This window comes from Corvus moneduloides, chromosome 1, assembly GCF_009650955.1.
Source record: "Corvus moneduloides isolate bCorMon1 chromosome 1, bCorMon1.pri, whole genome shotgun sequence".
NCBI lineage: Eukaryota > Metazoa > Chordata > Aves > Passeriformes > Corvidae > Corvus > Corvus moneduloides.
In genome coordinates, this window is record NC_045476.1 from 95,697,696 (window position 1) to 95,715,252 (window position 17,557).

At 37.8% G+C, this 17,557-nt stretch overlaps 1 protein-coding gene across 4 annotated transcripts in view; it reads right to left on the reverse strand.

Annotated features, from left to right (window-relative positions):
- TMEM245 (transmembrane protein 245) overlaps positions 1-17,557 on the reverse strand; it is a 79,405-nt gene that overhangs the window by 58,190 nt on the left and 3,658 nt on the right. For all 4 annotated transcript variants that reach the window (XM_032119043.1, XM_032119066.1, XM_032119062.1 and 1 more), the window contains exons 2-5: positions 10,877-10,994; positions 9,606-9,707; positions 8,598-8,705; positions 3,389-3,610 (exon numbers count right to left, since the gene is read on the reverse strand). In XM_032119043.1, coding sequence (XP_031974934.1) covers positions 3,389-3,610; positions 8,598-8,705; positions 9,606-9,707; positions 10,877-10,994 — 550 coding nt within the window. The remainder of the gene's footprint in view (positions 1-3,388; positions 3,611-8,597; positions 8,706-9,605; positions 9,708-10,876; positions 10,995-17,557) is intronic.

Genomic DNA, 17,557 nt, shown 5'->3' on the forward strand with positions numbered 1-17,557 from the left:
CGACTGTTCTCCAAACCAGACTGATAACTTACTGGCATACATGAGCTCCACAACAGTTGGCAGTACACTACTTCATCATCAAAAATTCACACCATGTTTCTACTTGGAGATGTGTAAAATGACATACATAGCCAAAAAGGTTAACTTTTACTGCCTACAGGGCATCTATCCAAGTTCCACAAGAGCCTATTCTCTGCAAGCCACACACATTAACAGTTTATGCTCTTGTTCTTGTTTTGGAGAGCCAGTGCAACAATTTCCTGACATTTAGTTCACTTACCCTCTGGCACCACCACGTGGCAAATACAGGATTTATTCTCTTGAAGAAACAGAATAATCCAGTAATTTCTCCAATAAAATGAGTGGCAAACATACAAAAAAGGAGAAAATACAGTGCAAGTGCCAGCACTGAAGTTAAAGGCTGAAGTTTTGTATGATGAAATGCAGATCACAGTCACTACACAAACTGCTGCTCAGCAAAGCCAGGCAAGCTTGCATTTACAAATACAATACCTCAAATGGCATTCTAACCTTCCACTATTATTTGTTTCAACAATGTATTTAACAATAAATGAGTGTACGCTCATTGCACAGGTGGTGTCAGGAGGTGCTACAGTCAATCAAACGGCCGTAATTATATTAGGTTAAAAAGAGACAAGAGAGAAGAAGCTACAGGATTGTTATTAGAAAGCAGTGAGCAAAACAAGAAAAAGGCTGCATAATAACAAGTTCCAAACATCTCCAGGAAGCAGAGAATTACCTGAAGACAATTTAAAAAAAAAAAAGGGTACAACAGAACAAGCAAGGAAGAAAATGAAAGACCTTAGAAACAGACAATACCAGGATTTCCAGGCTCACATCACTGTAACAAAATGCTGCCAAGTGTTCCACAACGTGGTTCATTGCTTAGCTTTTCAATTCACAGCAGCTCTTTCACCTTTTCATTTTATGGTTTAATTATGGTATCATTTTTCCACTCTCTACACTAAGCAATTTTAAAAGACCATTTCATTCCAATTGAAGCACAAATGCATTCAAGGAAAAATGTTAATGATACCAAGATGTTTCTCATAATCTAAATGCTGCTTTCTATGAGTCCTCTATACCAATAGAAGGAATTCTGGTGAAATTAACACCTTTCTATTGAAGGTTTTAGGGAGTTTTTTTGCATTTTTTTTACATACTAGAAGCATCCTCTTTAAGGTCTCAGAAGTGCCTCAAGTTATTAGTCTCCTTAAACTTGCACAGTTGTAAGGAAACTTGCTTTACTACCCTTCCTATTTTCCTTGTACTTTAGTATTACCTCTCTTTTAGCCATGCAGATTATCATCTCTCACCTTCTGATGTTTGATGTAATCTAAATTTGGCTCTGTTCATCATTATACTGCCTATTTGTAATATTTTTGTGATGATTCCGTTATATGCCATGAAAAAGCACTTAACGGCCCAGTGTCACTGCTAAGGCAACAAGTCACAAATACTTCCAAAAGTAATTTCTCTTTTGTCATGAGTTTATTGTTTGGGTAGTTATTTTAGACCTAATGACTGTCAGGAGCAGTATTCAGCTGTTTCATTTATAGATACGCACTTTAATCTAGATTTGTGTGGCTCAAGCTTAAAACCATTCACTGCTGTCTAACTGCAGAACTGCTGCTTCCCTTCTTCCTCCCACGTAGGTGCTTCTGAACAGTGGTTAAGTTACTCCTTGACCTTTCAATGAACTAGCCACATAAACTCTGCTTCTAATATGTCTAAAATTTATTTTCTAATTCATTTTTCACTTGGGATTGCCATTTCCCATGATGCCCAGACACCAAAACTGGGAAGTTTCTTTCTTCTGTAGTAACTACACTGAAATGAAACAAAGGTCAAACCCCTCTCTTCTCTTACCCTGCATTCAGCTATTTATACGTCTTGCCATCACATTACCCTTTAGCTGCTGCTGCAGTGCCACAGCCAAAGGTGCAGCTGTTCCTTTCTCCATGCCTCGGAGCTCACAGTCCTTCAAATCAGTAAGTATGACCCCAAGCTACAATTTCCAGATGGACAACGAGATGGTTTACAGTAGCTTTGTGTACTGTGTGCAGATCTCAGGGTTTTGGTAGCAGGGAGGCCTCTGGGGTGGCCTCCACAGGACGGGACCAGGAGTTGACTTGTGCCAGACACAGTTCCAGGCGGCTCTGCAACAGATCCATCACTGGGCAAAGCTGAACCCATCAGGCACGGGTGTGGTACTGCAGTGAAAATGTATCTAAGAAAGGGCAGAAAGCACTTGGCAGGGAGAAGTGGAAGGAACACAGAGAGAACAAGTGACTAGAGAGAAGAAGGAACAGAGGGATGAACAGAGGCAATGAAAAGGCCAGGGAAGCACAAGTGCTCCACAGCAGAGCAGACACACCACTCAGAGGGACCACGGCCTACAGAGGATCCATGCTGGAGCAGGAACACCTCTTGAAGGGACTGTGGCCTAGGGATAAGGAGAATCCTGAGCCTGGCACCTCCCTAAAGGGAATGCAGCTCATGGATAAGCCCACATCAAAAGACTGGAAGAGTGACTGGCTTTGTGGGTACTTGACCACTAGCTGGGGCCAACCCACCACACTTAGTAAAAAAAAAATAGCTACATTTAAGTGCTAAATGCATTTAAAAATGCTAAAAACTAGCATTTTAACTGAAGTTTAGAGAAAATCCAAGCAAACTAGAAAAACTCATTTTGTTTACAGTAAGGGGATGGGAAGAAATGCCTCCCAATTCATAGGAGCTCAGACATACTCCTGGAGTTCCCATCTTCCCTTTTCACTCCCCCAAAAGAGTCCAGGGAAAAGAGGCATGCAGTCTTAAAATAATGTCTTTCAACAGCTATCATAACTACTCCAATTCTTCCTCAATATATAGGAGAACAGATGTATGCAGATGTGAAGCAATAAAGCTAATTAACCTCAGAGCTAAAATTGGAACCAAATTTATCTTGTGACTTGTCCACAGAGCCTAGCAACCCCTTTTTTACAGAAATTAAAAGTTAACATGAGCTCTACTTCACTATTGAAAAACTGCTAAAATATTCTTCATTTATTGGTGCAAAAATATGAAGGAATTGACATCAAGAGGAAATAAAACTAACTGCGCTAAACCAGAAGTATTCTTACTATGTAAGGTATGGCACAACATTATTTCAGGTAACTACAATAGTCAATAGACAAAGTAATTAAAGAGTTGTCCACTACATGGTGACAGACAGTACACATCAATCTTCCTTTTTGAAGCTACAGTTCATCTTGTCTTAACAAGTCTTGAAAAAGTTTTTATTTAAAACTCATACAAGCCTACAAGCCTTTCCTCCTGTTTTATTGAACATGATGCCAAACATTTCTAGCAGTTGGATTATTACCTGCAAAAGGCACTGGTAATAGCTGCACAATCCAAAAATTTAGCCAGATCTGAACAATGACAATGGCCCACACAAGAGTAACAAAGTAAATATCACTAGTTTTCTTTTTTCTAAGAAAAGATCCAATCTCAGGTCTTTGTCTGTTCCCAGAAGATGAGGAAGAGGAGGAAGTGGAAGATAATGAAGCACGTGGAGGTGGAGGCTGATCACCTTCTGTTGCTCCTAAAACAAACACATGCAAACAAAGAAACAGAAATTATCACCTTAACATTCACCACAAAACAGAATCTGTTCCCTGTTCCCAAATTATCTTTTTCTTTTTTGGAAGGTGGGGGTGAAGGGAGGGACAGCAGCAGAAGGCTGTGTTTCTGTTGTTTTGGTGTTGGGGTTTTTTCTGTAATTTCTCTAAAAGACTGAAACTGCCTAGGCATTGATCTGCATTTTGAAAAGCTAGAACAGGGCTGTGTAAACTCTCCCACATCCTGCAACACCATGCCAAGCAATGCTGAGAGGAGGAGAGAAGAAAAGTTGCTACAGCCTCTAAGAGGGCTCCAGTCACTGCAGGTAAATTACAAGCCAAATATATTTTATCAAAGAACCATAAAACCATGAAAAACACAAAATATAATTAACTTCTAAAAGAAATCTGAAGTCTTAAAATAAATCTTTGACTTGCATTCAAGTACTCAAAAAGGAATCTTAGATTTGCTCAAAGCTCATTTAAACAACAAAAAATATAGAGTATACATAAAAGAGAAAGCTTGTATCTTACAACTGTCTTACTGCTACTTTTCCTGAACACTCACAACACAAACATAGCACTCACACTGTCATCCTGAATTCCTTACTTTGTGTAACAAACATTATTAACATCAAGCACAAGTTAGTGGATAACAAATTTTGTCAGTCTATCACTCTTAAGTTAGCAAACGAGAAATTAAATTAAAAAATGTAAACTGACATGTTAAAGACCCTACACATAATCAATAGTCGTTTCATGCACAAATATTATATTCAAATTAAAATTCTTGAATGCAGACAATGGCAATTCATTTATCTATTTAATCTTTCAGTTGCTGGATGACACAAAATCTATCTTCAGCCACTCTATGTAAAATCTCTCTCTGAAAACACCAGTATTAACTTTCACTGAGGCTCCGTGCTGGTGTCGAAATGCACTCATTTCCCACACACCCCTACTTGAGAAAAGTCTGCAGCCATAGGGGAGGAATGCACACACAGGGAAACTCGAAAAGTTACTCTGTGCTGAAGAATAAAAGGCAATTTATTATGCTGGTACATACCACAGTTGGTAAATAACGAGCACAACTCTTTCACTGGACTTGTATCACAGACACAGTTTCTCCCATGAAGAAAAACTGTACTACAAAATACTACATGCACAGCAGTCAAACAACTCATGTTCCACACGTGTTTTTAGCTGCAGTGTGTCACTGAAGCCATTTCTAGCCTAAAGCATGACAGCTAAAATGTTCAGAAAGGCAAGGCTCATTTGTCATACAGCAGCAGTAAGTGACAAACTGCATCCACACAGCAGATGAACACTCCTCTTTTGTTGCAGAAATCTGCACTGGTGCTCTCCAGGTAAGTGGAACTACTTGTACAGCTTATGAACACATCCCCCACCACACTAAGACAACAATGCAAATTGACTGATTCACCCAACTGGGATTGACATTGGAATAATGACAGAAACACCAGCTGATTGCTGGTTATGTATTTGGTGGAACTTCAGAATATTCGTGAAGGAATTACAACACACAACCTGAAAGAAGGAATTCTGCAAGCAGCTAAGCACAGCAGAAGCTTCAGGTGGGAAGGTTCTTGGCAAATCAGTGTGTATCTCAATGGGATGACAGTCAGCCCAACTATACAAACTACATTTTGGAGAAAAAGACTCAATTTTTCATAAGGGGAAAGCAGAAGTTACCTGTAAACATAAATTTTCCTAAAAAGACTTTTTTGTCATATAGAAAAGGGTCTATGATTCCCCTGTACTTCACAGTCTATATTTAATAAAGTAGAAGAGTACTAACAGAAACAAATGGAAGCACTAAAGGAACACAAAATCTGAAAGCAGTATACCTGTAATAAAGAATTTTCCCCTTCAGTATATTCAACACTTCTTACTGTTTTGCTCCAAAACTAATATAATCAACATAAGAAGTAACAATACAACAAGCAGAAATTCAAATATTTATCAAACAGAAAGAAGCACTAAAAGCCAAAACAGAGTAATAAGATGAAGTCTATACCTAAGATTAAAGTTATTCAACATTTTTTGCCCAAAAACTCCTTAGTAGAGTTGCCTTTGTGAAATAAAAAGGAACATTCCTTCTTTTCGTAATGAAAAGTTTGATTGATGTATTTCTGCAATGAAGGAAGATTTAATTAAATAACAGCAGCAGTAATGTTAAGAGCAGTAACAATTAAAGAGCCTTATTTCTTACAGTTTCCCGGTAAGCAGCCTGTACACAGAATGTAAATCACATGGGAGAGAGCTAAGGGGTAAAAAAGGGAAAAAAAAGAAAAAAAAAAAAAGGGGAAAAAAAAGGAAAAAAGGAGGGAAAAAAGGGAAAAAAAAGGAAAAACTCCTAGGGGATCCCAAGCCAAGAAAGTTTTTTCAGAATGCTGTTCTGCAGCACTTTAGCAAAGCTAAATTGTCACTACCAGTGACCCAGTATTCTCCTCATGACAAACATAGGCCTGCATCAGAACTGCCATTCAGATAACTCTCATAAGCCAGTTCACAAAGCTGATCCACCCAGAAAACTACCAAAATTGCAAATGAGAGAATTCACCTTCTGCTGGCAAGATATGCTCTGCAAACCAAGGCATGAGTGCCTTGTCAACACAAATAGGAAAAAAAGAACTGTCAGTACAGTGATTTTGAGTAACTTCAGGTTCTATAAAATCCCATTTAGTGTGCTTCATATTTTGAGAGATGAAACCTAAAAAACACTTTTCTACCTTCCAGCTAATGGAAGTATGACAGTCTAAACAGCTAGCACAATACTCAGTAAAGAATTCTACCAAAATCAGAATGTATGCTACTTCTCTGAACAACAACAAAAAAAGCAAATTTTCCAGCCAGTCTAATTAAGACCTGTTCTTTTCCTTACACAATACGTTCTCTGTCACCTCCATTTCTTGCTGTCACAGAATTTTGAATTATCCTCCTCCCCAAGGAGAAGAAAATGAAACAGTAACATACACAGAAAGGCAGGTGTCTGTACCTCTGTGCAGGGCATCAGTTAGGAAAACAGTGATTTTATTACTATTAATGAAGAAGTCTTCAGAACAAGGTACCCCTTGAAGGTATGAAGGTACTCCTTCATGAAGAACCACATCTTTCTGTAATTTCAAGAGAAAAATATTTCTTACGCTTTTTTCTAAGAAAACAAAGAAGTGAGGCCAAAAGCGAGCCTAAGAGTCATGACTACATTTAAGGATTTCAGTACCTATCATATCCAAAGCCAACAAGACAACTGAATCTTGCCTACAAAGTACTGCAGTGGTATCTGCTTCAGAAATTGCAGGCTTTTTCTTTGCTGTATACACTGGAAACTCTTGGAACACCAGGAAGGACCACTTAGACCACCTGAACTGGTATCATTAAACTCCTCGTCCCCAGTACTGAATACCAGTAGTGAACAATAAAATATGGAAAAACATGAGTGTTCACAAAAAACCCCAGAAAATTAACAAAGCTTATATCCCTTGATGGTCTTTTAATAAACAAATTAAATACTAATTGTTCTGTAGTGGATTTAATACAGTATAAGGAAAACCAAAAAAGTTGTAGGTCCTTAAGCCTGTAGGTAAAACCTTTTGCTGTACAGGAATGTTTCATCACCATTCACAAAAGATCCAAACCAAAGATGGCCAAAATTATGCTTAATATATCGCAGAACAGAACACTAATTTTTGCCAGATTGTTGGAAAATTATTTTAACTGTTGTTAGGAGTTAAAAGAAAACTCCATGTTTGTTCTTTTTCTGCTGTGAAGGAAAACAACAACAGAATTCACAAGAAAAAAAAAAAATCTCATCTGGTTTACTGTTTCAAGAAAGTAAGTAAAAAAAACCATAAAAGACACCTTTGAAAAACTGCAGTAGTTTTCTCTTCTTGAAAACAGAAGGGAAACTGTCTTAAAGAAGTGGAAAAATAAGAACTGGTAAGTTAAAAAAAAACAGCAACAAAATAACACAACCACTTATATAGCCCATTTGTGGGCATCTGTTGCTTTTCCAGATTTCAAAATTCAGCTCAAAAAAAAAATCTAATTAAAAAAATTAAAGATTAGACACAGAAATACAAGAGAACTGTCACCATGATGCTCTGATCTCCAATTTCAGGACATAGTTCCATAGGCTTCTATGTTTATATTGATGTTAGTCATGTAAAATGTAGGAAAAAAAAAAAGATAAGAGCAAGTTGTCCAAAGCTGCCTTTTTTAGATTTAAAAATTAAGTTTGGGAAGTTCACATTCTGTCAAGTTGAATGATCTCTTTGGTCTACCTGCAGGAAATGGATGAAACTTTTCAGTTTCCAGAGATCTCAGTAACAGTTCAACTTTCCAGTATCATGTTTCATCAAAGACCTACCCAAAGAAGTTACGGTAAGGTTCAAAATCAGTGATGCACAGCAAAACACTTTCCTTCAACTCTTTTAAGCCAGTTGTGTTATTCCAAATGAAAGCATCATGGGACTCAAGCTACAAAGTCAAGTAAACCCACTATAGGAAGAACTTTGAGCATGCCATAGTTAAAGTGGGGTTTTTTTTCTCACTGCAATGCACACAAAAATTCCTCCAGTCCGTCTGTATCTGGTCCAGAAATCCAGTTATATAACATATAACTGCCAACAAATCAAAAGGCTAGGAAAATAAGAGGAAAAAAAAAATATCACACCTTCATTCTAAACAAACAACCCAAAACCATAATAAATCCTTCTAGTCAGGCCTTCAAAAAGTACAGCCAGCCACATAACCTATCCTTTGCTAGATAGCTTTTATACTAGCATCTTCCTGACAGTTTTTTAAAACAGATAAACCTGATCCACAATTTGGACACTCTTTTGGACAGAATGAAGAGGTTATGGACTATTTTGAAATTTTTTTCTGAATTCCCTCCAGTTTCATGCCTTTAAAGCAAATTCAAATGTTTCTTACAGAGTATTCAGTCACCTGAGGGTTGGGAGGAATGTTCATTATTGGACTCATCTTCTGTCATTGAAATTGCCATGGCAATTGTTGAAGCAGCAATGGAAATCATCTGACCAGGAAGCTCTGCCCCTGTAAAATATATACGTGCATGTAAGTAACAAAAAGCGTAAGTCTTAAAATGTTTTATTTGGTTAGATACCCACTGGAGCTGTCAAGCAGCAGAAATTATATGGCTAGACACTGTTAGTTTTTAGTATGTATTATATGTAGTCAATGTGATCAAACAGGAATGAGTGCTATTAATTTTAGTATTCCAATACATCTGCAGCCAAAACTCAAAACCAGTTATTTGCTCAGTGCTTTTCTTGGTAATGAACTGCTACCAACCAAGACATTCACAGCTGCTGGCAGTCTGATTATTAAACAAATTTTTATACCAGTTAATCAACTTTACTAACCAACTAAAACTGCAAGACAGGAAAAAAGTTTCCTTCATCAGAAACACGATGCCTTTGCTTTTTTCAAAACTGGCTTGCAACAGGAAAAACCTATTCTTCTCAAAATCTAAACTCAAAACATATTTTTAAGAAACTATTTTAAAAACAAATGACTGGATATAGGAAACTTGCTGGATGGAGTTGTCTCCGTTTCTCTCATACTCAGTATTATAGGAGCTACTAAACCTGTATTGCTCGTTTCTTTCAAAATTGGCCTCTGATTTCAAATGCCCTGGACTACCGTCATGCCTAGAACTACATATTGAAATCTATAAACTCAAGGAATTTGGCTCCATAATGAGTCGCTACTTTGACAAGGAAAAGAAACATCAGTCCATTGCAATCATTTTCTGTAAAGAATCCAAGATTCACTTCAGCATGAGTAAACCACTTTGAAACACACTAAACATCCTACAGTAAACTCTGCCAATCCATATGCTGCTGAATTTACAGGGATACAGTCCAGATTATTTCATGTGACTTCAGTGAATTTTTGCCTCTAACAATAAAAGAAACAGTGACTTTTCCTTACCAGAAGACTCCTTTCCATTCTGCTGTTCATGCAACATGCCTACTGTCATCAGAACAACTATAACCAGAAATACAGGAATTCTCCAGGAACCTGCCACAGAAGCTGAAAGATACAGTGTTGGGATTTTTTTTTTTACAAGAAAAATGACACCATTAATAAACTACATTTAGCAAAACCAAGACAGTCAGCATATCAACCAAAAAACAAAGAAGTCATAAAACAAATAGGCTTTCTACATTAAAGAAAAGGAAGAATAGAAAACAAACATGAAGAAGTTTCTCAATGAGCAAACCAAGTTGTGACTGTTCCTAACTTCTGTGACTTTATGTTGATATAGAGAACAATTTTATAAACAACATTCAAAATCACATGAAAATACACACAAAATTAAAGTATTTTAGATATCAGAGGAAAGTCATGTTCCCCCCAAAAATGTGTATTTACATTAGATCTCCACAGAATGGGTTTTTTCTTGCATTTTGCCTATTCAGCCTGTACTTCCAGCAAACACAAAACTGTCAAAATTTAAGCAAATGCAAAGCCACTACATATAGCTTAAACCTCAGGAAAGCATCCCCACATGGTCAGAAGAACTCCTGAAACCTGTCGCTAAAGTAAAGTAAATCATGAAGTACACTGTGAAACCTTCTATCATGGTAGTCTTCTATTAATCACATGATACTTCCACCATAAACTCTGATATGAGAACATAAGATGATAATCTATTACATTAAATGTGTAACATAAGTCTAAAAGATTACTATAATCTTATATTTATGTAAACAGATTATACAGATTACTGGCAAATGTATTTTATACTGGTGATAGCATCATGACATGATTGTTGACTACTGATAGAATTTTTTCTTTTTTTGCTTCTATTACTACTATTAAATGCATTTTACAGCTTCAGCCTTGGTTAATGGCAGGCTTCCAATAAAATATCACAAGTGAAAGTCTAAAGCCAGCCTCATGTGCCCCCAGCCCTTCCTCACTGCCAAGCAGTACCTAGTCTGTGACTCAAATAAGGGAAAACCATGGGAAGTACAAACTAGGCATGAGGACTGGAAGACACATTGCTCAGCATCTTGATGCCTTCCCATTCCCTACTCAAATGCTCCCTTCTGGACACATGCAGCCAGAATTACTGAGCAGACAAAACAGTTTGCATTTCAGCTAAGACTCTATTTTACAGATGTAGCAGAAGAGCAAGTGAGGAGCTTCGTTGACAGAACCCACAGTTATCAGAAGAATAACTTCTCGTTACTCACCTAAGTGAAAGAGCAGCATAATCCAGACAGGAACAGAGACTGCTTTTAAGTAACGTTCAGTGCTTATATTCCACTTGAATGAAACCATCAGCAGGTAACCAACTACCAATGTCCATATCTTTAAGAAAAAGATACACATAGGTATGTATACATACATCAAAAGAGAGCTATTTGTACTCGTGTATGCATGTTCATACACATACCCATAACTGCCACAGAGAGAGAACAGAAGTCAGCTTCTAAGTCTTTAAGAAGCCCACATTTCAATTAATTACATGAGTTCATCAGCAGCACCTGTGTGGCCACAGGGAGACAGAGCTGGCCAGCACAGCAGCACTCATTCCAGCATGGAGCAATTTGCCAGCTCCTTGTTTCAGTCCAAAGAGACAAAAAGGGGGTTAAGCCAAAGAAGCCATTAGGAAGCACAACAAAAACTGCTGTTCCTCAGTGGTGTTGGTCCACAAAACAGAGATGCCTTTATAAGACGTGTGACATACAATTTTTTAATTTTTTTAACTAGAAAAAACCAAGGAGACAGGAAGATATCAGTGACAACTTGGGTTTGCTGCTTCTGCCTTCTACAACTCCACTCATCAGATAAATCACAATACAGATTTGGAATTAAGAATCTTGAGATAATCAATTTGATCTTGAAAATGCTGAAAAGAAAGAAGGAAGCAGAAACCAGAAGAGGCAACAGGAGGTGAAAAGTTGCTACTCAGGAGAAGATATGAAATAAAAGAACTATGAAAACCTGTAAAAATTAAAACTCAGTGTTGCATTCTTAAATAACTAAAGACATTTCTGGCTCAAATAGAATAAGCATTACCTATCCATTACCAGTTAAGTACACCTACAAATTTACACTTACAAATCTATAAATCTCAATGAAGTTTTAACAGAATTTCTATTAAGAGCATTTGCTGAATCAGACATCACTGTAAGAAGAAAGAATGCACAGCAGAGACGTGGAACAAGTAATTAGGCAGAACACACCATGAGAGTTTTCACCTCTTTACTCTGCACTATACAATTCATGCTGAAGAGGCAACAGTCCCTGTGAAAAGCAGGTTTGTGTGACTACTGCCACGTATCTAACTGGTGGAGAGGCAATCTTAGCTGTACTGAATTGAGCAGACAAGCAGCGAGTGGTGGTCCTTGATAACTTCAGAGGGAACGATTGCATATGCAAGGTAATTTAAAACCACTTAAGATATGTGAACAAAGGTGTAACCTTTGCACACTACTATTTCTCATCTAAGCAGATCTCCAACTTTTCACTCATCCCTAGTTTTGCATCAACAAAGCTGCATAATGCTTATGGGCCAAGTGAGGACATAAGACAGATGCCCCAAACTAACACAACCCATGGACATCAAGAGTAAAGTCATAAACAAACAAACACGAATTTTTACCAGAAATGCACAGTGGCAGTCCTTTAACGGCATAGGTTTGAAACATAAATTCCCTCATAAGGCACTTCACAGCATAGCTGTAATTGCAAGAGAACTCATCACAAAGATACTATCCTACTCCCTAACATCAGCCACACAGCATCTTTGTACGATAAATGTTTCAGTTCCAAGCTGATTTTCTCTTTAGCTTTGAAATTTAATGATAAATTACAAACAGGAGACTCAGTACGTTCAGTAATTTGAACTTTCTGTTTAAAAACAAGCCAAAAGTAGGAGACTAACAGGGTATAAGCCTGTGTTTAACAGCCAACACAGAAAAACACACTGCACTGCTTTTAGCCATGCACATAGCTGAACATGATAGGGTTTAGGTTTAGTAATTTTTTTGTGTTCTAAGTTAAAATAATTAATCAGTTCTCATTCCTAAAAGCTTAGCAAACGACCCAAGTAAAAGAATTTCTTATTTCCATTGAATAGAGAGAAATAGCTTACTTTAAAATAAACCAGTCACCCTGTTTCAGAGATCAAACAATAACCTTTCTGAAGCCCTGTAAGAAGAACTATGTAGTCAACTGGTGCAAGAAGTTCCATTTCTGCGGCACCACAGAATAATCAGCTCTTCACTGGTTAATATTATGGCCAAGCACATCCCTACGCTGCAAGAACCGCTGCATAGGAACTAGGGTAGCCTACTTCCAACAGTTCATAGCTGAAAGCAACTGACAAAGCAAATTAACTTAAACTGACATGGACTGGGATTTCATCCCACACTAACTTGGCAATAGCATACTTTCTCTTTTTTCTTAACCCTTTAAAAGCATGTTACATAATCCTCCCCACTGCTTTTTTGGATGGTCTCCTAAGGTTTTGGCTGGAAAAGCATGGAGAATATTAATAGCCTCTATAAATGACTATTATATGTCATTCTCAAGAACTGACATAATTGAAACAAAGAATGAAAGATACTGCCTACTTTCACTAAAATTAAACTACTGCAATTCTTGCACTGAAACTGTAATTGATAAGATTCCATGCTAAGCTGAAATGCCTATAAATTTGATTTCTAAGAGCGTGCAGTTAACCAGGTAACTAATAGATACACTTCAGATTTTGCAGAATGCATTAGCTACCATAAACTATTTATCAAGCTGAAGTTAGTTGCAGATGCCTAGCTTTCACCATGTACTGTGAGATTTTAAATAACTACTCAATCACAACTATTATTTACAGACATGCACAACTTCCATATATCACAACTTTGGAATAGTTTAATCCTGCAAGCTGCCCTTCTTCCTTCCTTCACCTATCTTTGTTGTTTTAATAGACAGCAAAAACATCTTTTTTCACATCTCCTCTGCATTTTGTAGCATCTCTCACAAATTGAACAAAGTGTTGCTTTGCCTTTAGACATGTAAAACTGCCTGCTTCTCTGAATAAATAGCTCTAAGACTGCAGTGTAACTTTTTGGATTTTAACATCCATTTCTGTGTTGAAGTGGTAAATTTAAGAGGCACATTTTGAGACATCTAAGGCAACTATGAAGGGCTTCAGTTCTCTTAAAATTGCCAACTGGAGACAGAATTACACCATAGAAAGATGCAGCTTTTATGTTAAATTCAAGCATCTGCTTCAGTGATTTTTCTTTGAAGTTTCAGTTTTGGAAAGTCTAGGATTTATCAGCATGAACTATCACCAGCATTACTGAAAGTTTGTTTCCTCTTCCTGTTAGAAGTGAAGGATTTGAAAATCTGAGCCATTCTTTTGGCTTTGGCCTTATTTTTCAAGAAAAAACTCTCACTACTCAACTTCGGACAACATTTATATTAATTGATACTGGAGAGTAAAATTCCTTGTTTACACGGTTCCCTCCCTTTTTTCCGATCAACAAGTTAACCTCTAAGGGGAGAGTTTTGCAGATGAGAGCATTCACTAACTCACTGCTACTGAAAGTGCCAATTCCTTGTCTCCTACCGCCAGCTGGGCAGTCCCACCTCTTCTGCACAACAGCTTCAACATTCATCCAGCCAGCTCAAGCTCCCTAAGCTCATAAAAAACCTACCTGTAATTCAGTTATAGCAAAACAGGCTCACAGAAATAGAACAGGCACCAACAACAGGGCAACCAAAGTGTATGTCAGAAGTGGGATAAGCAAGAACAGCTTCCCACTGTAGAAGACAGCAAAGCTGTTGGAATGATTTAGTCTTCCTTGGAATGTTGCCCCAACAACTCTACATCCAGCAGCAAACATTTCCCACCTCCTTCACGTGCCTTCTCAGGCACATGGTGTGATTCTTGGGGTGGTCTTGTGCAGGGCCAGGAGTGGGATTTCAGTGATCATTCTGGGCCTCTTCCAATTCAGGATATTCTGGGATTCTATGAACCACCCCACAAGTAAACACAACGGTGAACACTGAGAAGATGAACCAGCAGTTACTTCTTTTGATGTACCCCCTGCCAACCTGCCAAAATTTTTCAGGTTTTAGCAAGTCAGTACCTACAAAATGGAGTGTTTGAATTCCTTCCTTTTTTAATTGCAGCTCTACCGTCTCCCTTGGCCATTTTGAAATGATTTTTTTTTCCCAGGCTGCTCTTTCCCACTTGGAAATCATACAGCAAGGTTTTTCAGAGTTCTGTTTATGTTTTGGTTTGTTTGGGGGGATGTTAATTAAGCTTTAAATTTAAAACTGTTTTAAATTGCTTTCTATTTTCCAGTTTGTTTCAGTGTTTTGAACAAAAAAAAAAAAAAAAAGAAAAGAAGGCTGAACTACCTCATCAGTTCCCTTTAATATCTTAAAACAAAATTTTCATTTGGGAATAACTAGTTTTTCTTAAAATAGAAAATCATTAAAAATATTGACAAAGCATTAACACAGCAGTTTTACAACCTTTTAAAACAGTGCTGCAGAACAGAGATGGTTGAAGAAAGTGATCTTACGACACCAGTTCACTATTTCTACATCTTCCTCCTCAGCAGTGATTCAGACTGACGAAGAAAAACAAACCTACCACAACAGCTGAGCAGAAGAGTGTTGGACTTGAAAAATCAAGTGACACAAGGCATTAAATGCACTGGTAAAAGCCAAACTGTGTTTGCCTTCAAAAATATCACAGTGTTTTCTCTAATTGCCTGTTCATTTGAAAATGGTTTTCTAAACAATACAAAAGATAATAAGGAGGCAGGTGACAAATTATAAAACTGTCATTTTGACTCCAGTTTCCAGAACCAAAATTTAATGTAGCTTTAGTGCATTTTTCCTAGTACACCAGAGGAAACATCCCATGATGCGCAGAGTCTGGCAGAATAAGAACATGTAACTGCCTGCCCTTTAGCATGGAGCCAGCCTTTGTCAAACATATAAGAAAATACCCAAACTTCAACTAATCACAATTTATTATAAGACTACTGTTCACCTCAGAGCAAAAACAACCACCTCGTCCCTTCACTAAGGAAGCCTTCATTTACCTAAAGCAGCTTCTAAGTGAACACAAGTAAGTTATTCCTTGTCCCAAGTTCAAAGGACTAGAACAGTGCACCCATTCTGTTTCTTCTAGAACCCCCAAATGTGACATATACTCATGTTGATATTTCTGGCATTAAAACATACAGACTACTAAAGTACATGAAAAAGAAACATAGTGTTTAGTGAGATCACCTCTTTTTGAAGGGACAAAAGTATGAACTTATAAACCCTGGGGTGGGGGGAACTGACCATCAAAGTCAACGCTGCCACACATGGGTTAAAAATTATTTTCAGTGTGTCCTGCAACATTTCCAACACTGAATTTAAGAAAAAAAAACATTAAATGTAAGATATCCAGAAAACTGTAACAATGGATATTGAGAATACTTCTCCTTTAGTTCACTTTTCCTGTCTCGATACAAAAGCTACATACAAGAAACTTGCAATAAAAATGCTATTCAGAAATCAAACTTAGCAAGATTCTCTTGCAAAAAGAAAGAGAACACCAAATTCTTTCCATGCAGACGGAGCACCACTCCTCTGAAATACTTCATGGTGACATGTTTTCAAGAGATGGCTCCTCCACACATGCAATTTCTTCACCTTCTTCTTTTACTATATAGAGCACTGTTAAAATTTTGCTGGACAGTTCCATAATGATCATTCCTTTCAGAGGTGGTAGAAAAAGAAACATCATTGTGGTCAACCAATACATATAAATACCAATAAATAACTAATATTATGTAGCGCATATCATTAGGCTTTAGTCTAGTGCTAGCTTCAAGGCTGTAGTTCCTGCATATAAATCAGAACAAGCTCCTCAGCCTCTCCAAGAAAGGTACCTCACTGCAGGCTCTTCCAAAACTGAGAGCGGGTGTGGAAGAGAAAAACAACAGTAGAAAAGAAAACACTATCAACATCGCAGACTTTCCCTGCCTCTCTCCCATCTTGTTTTTAAGTAGGCCACGTGTGGTCTCTACACAGTTTATCTCTACCAAGAAAAGTTGTGAAAACAAACCCAAAACTGTGGTTTTGTAAGATGTGTTTACAGACAGTACTTGGCTGTATGATTTATAAGCACTGTATGATTTTTAAGCCAAGATGCCATAATAATGAAGGATTATAAACAGCAGAAAGAATACTTAAGAGTTTTTACAGGTGGTTTTTTGGTTTGGTTTTTTTTTGGGAGGGTGGGGAGGGGGGGGTATGGTGGGCAGGTTTTAGAAACCTGAAAGCCTACTTTAAGAAGAAAGGGAAGGAAAAAAAGCCCACCCATCCTAAACCCTCAAAAAAATAGAAATCACGTGCACATCAAAAATCAGAACTGTGTCTTTTCCTTTACTACAAGGGAAATTGCCCCATCAGGTGAACTTGACAAAATGTAGATGCTTTTTTGCCCCCACACGTGATACTCAATAGGGCTGTGGAAGCCAAACATCTCAGAGCATGGGACCCAAAGCATTTGCCAGGAAATTTGCCCACTTGGAGAATTTCACTCTGCAAGGGCTGCTTGGGGAACCGCTGACATTTAATGCCAACACAAATGGAGGCTTCCCTGGTGGATGTCTTTCGCAGAATCCCTGATGGGGAGCAGACAGTCCACCGGCCAAAACAGCTAACACATACTCTGACAATATTCCAATACAGCAGACACAGCAATGGCATTTCCAAATTTGCCCAGCACCCTGGTAAGGTTAAGATTAAGTCCTCTAACTGCATGGAAAGCCCCAAAACAACACGAGCTGTACCTAGTACAGTCAGAGATATAAAAATACAGTGACAAATGCATGTGAGTACACAGTTGT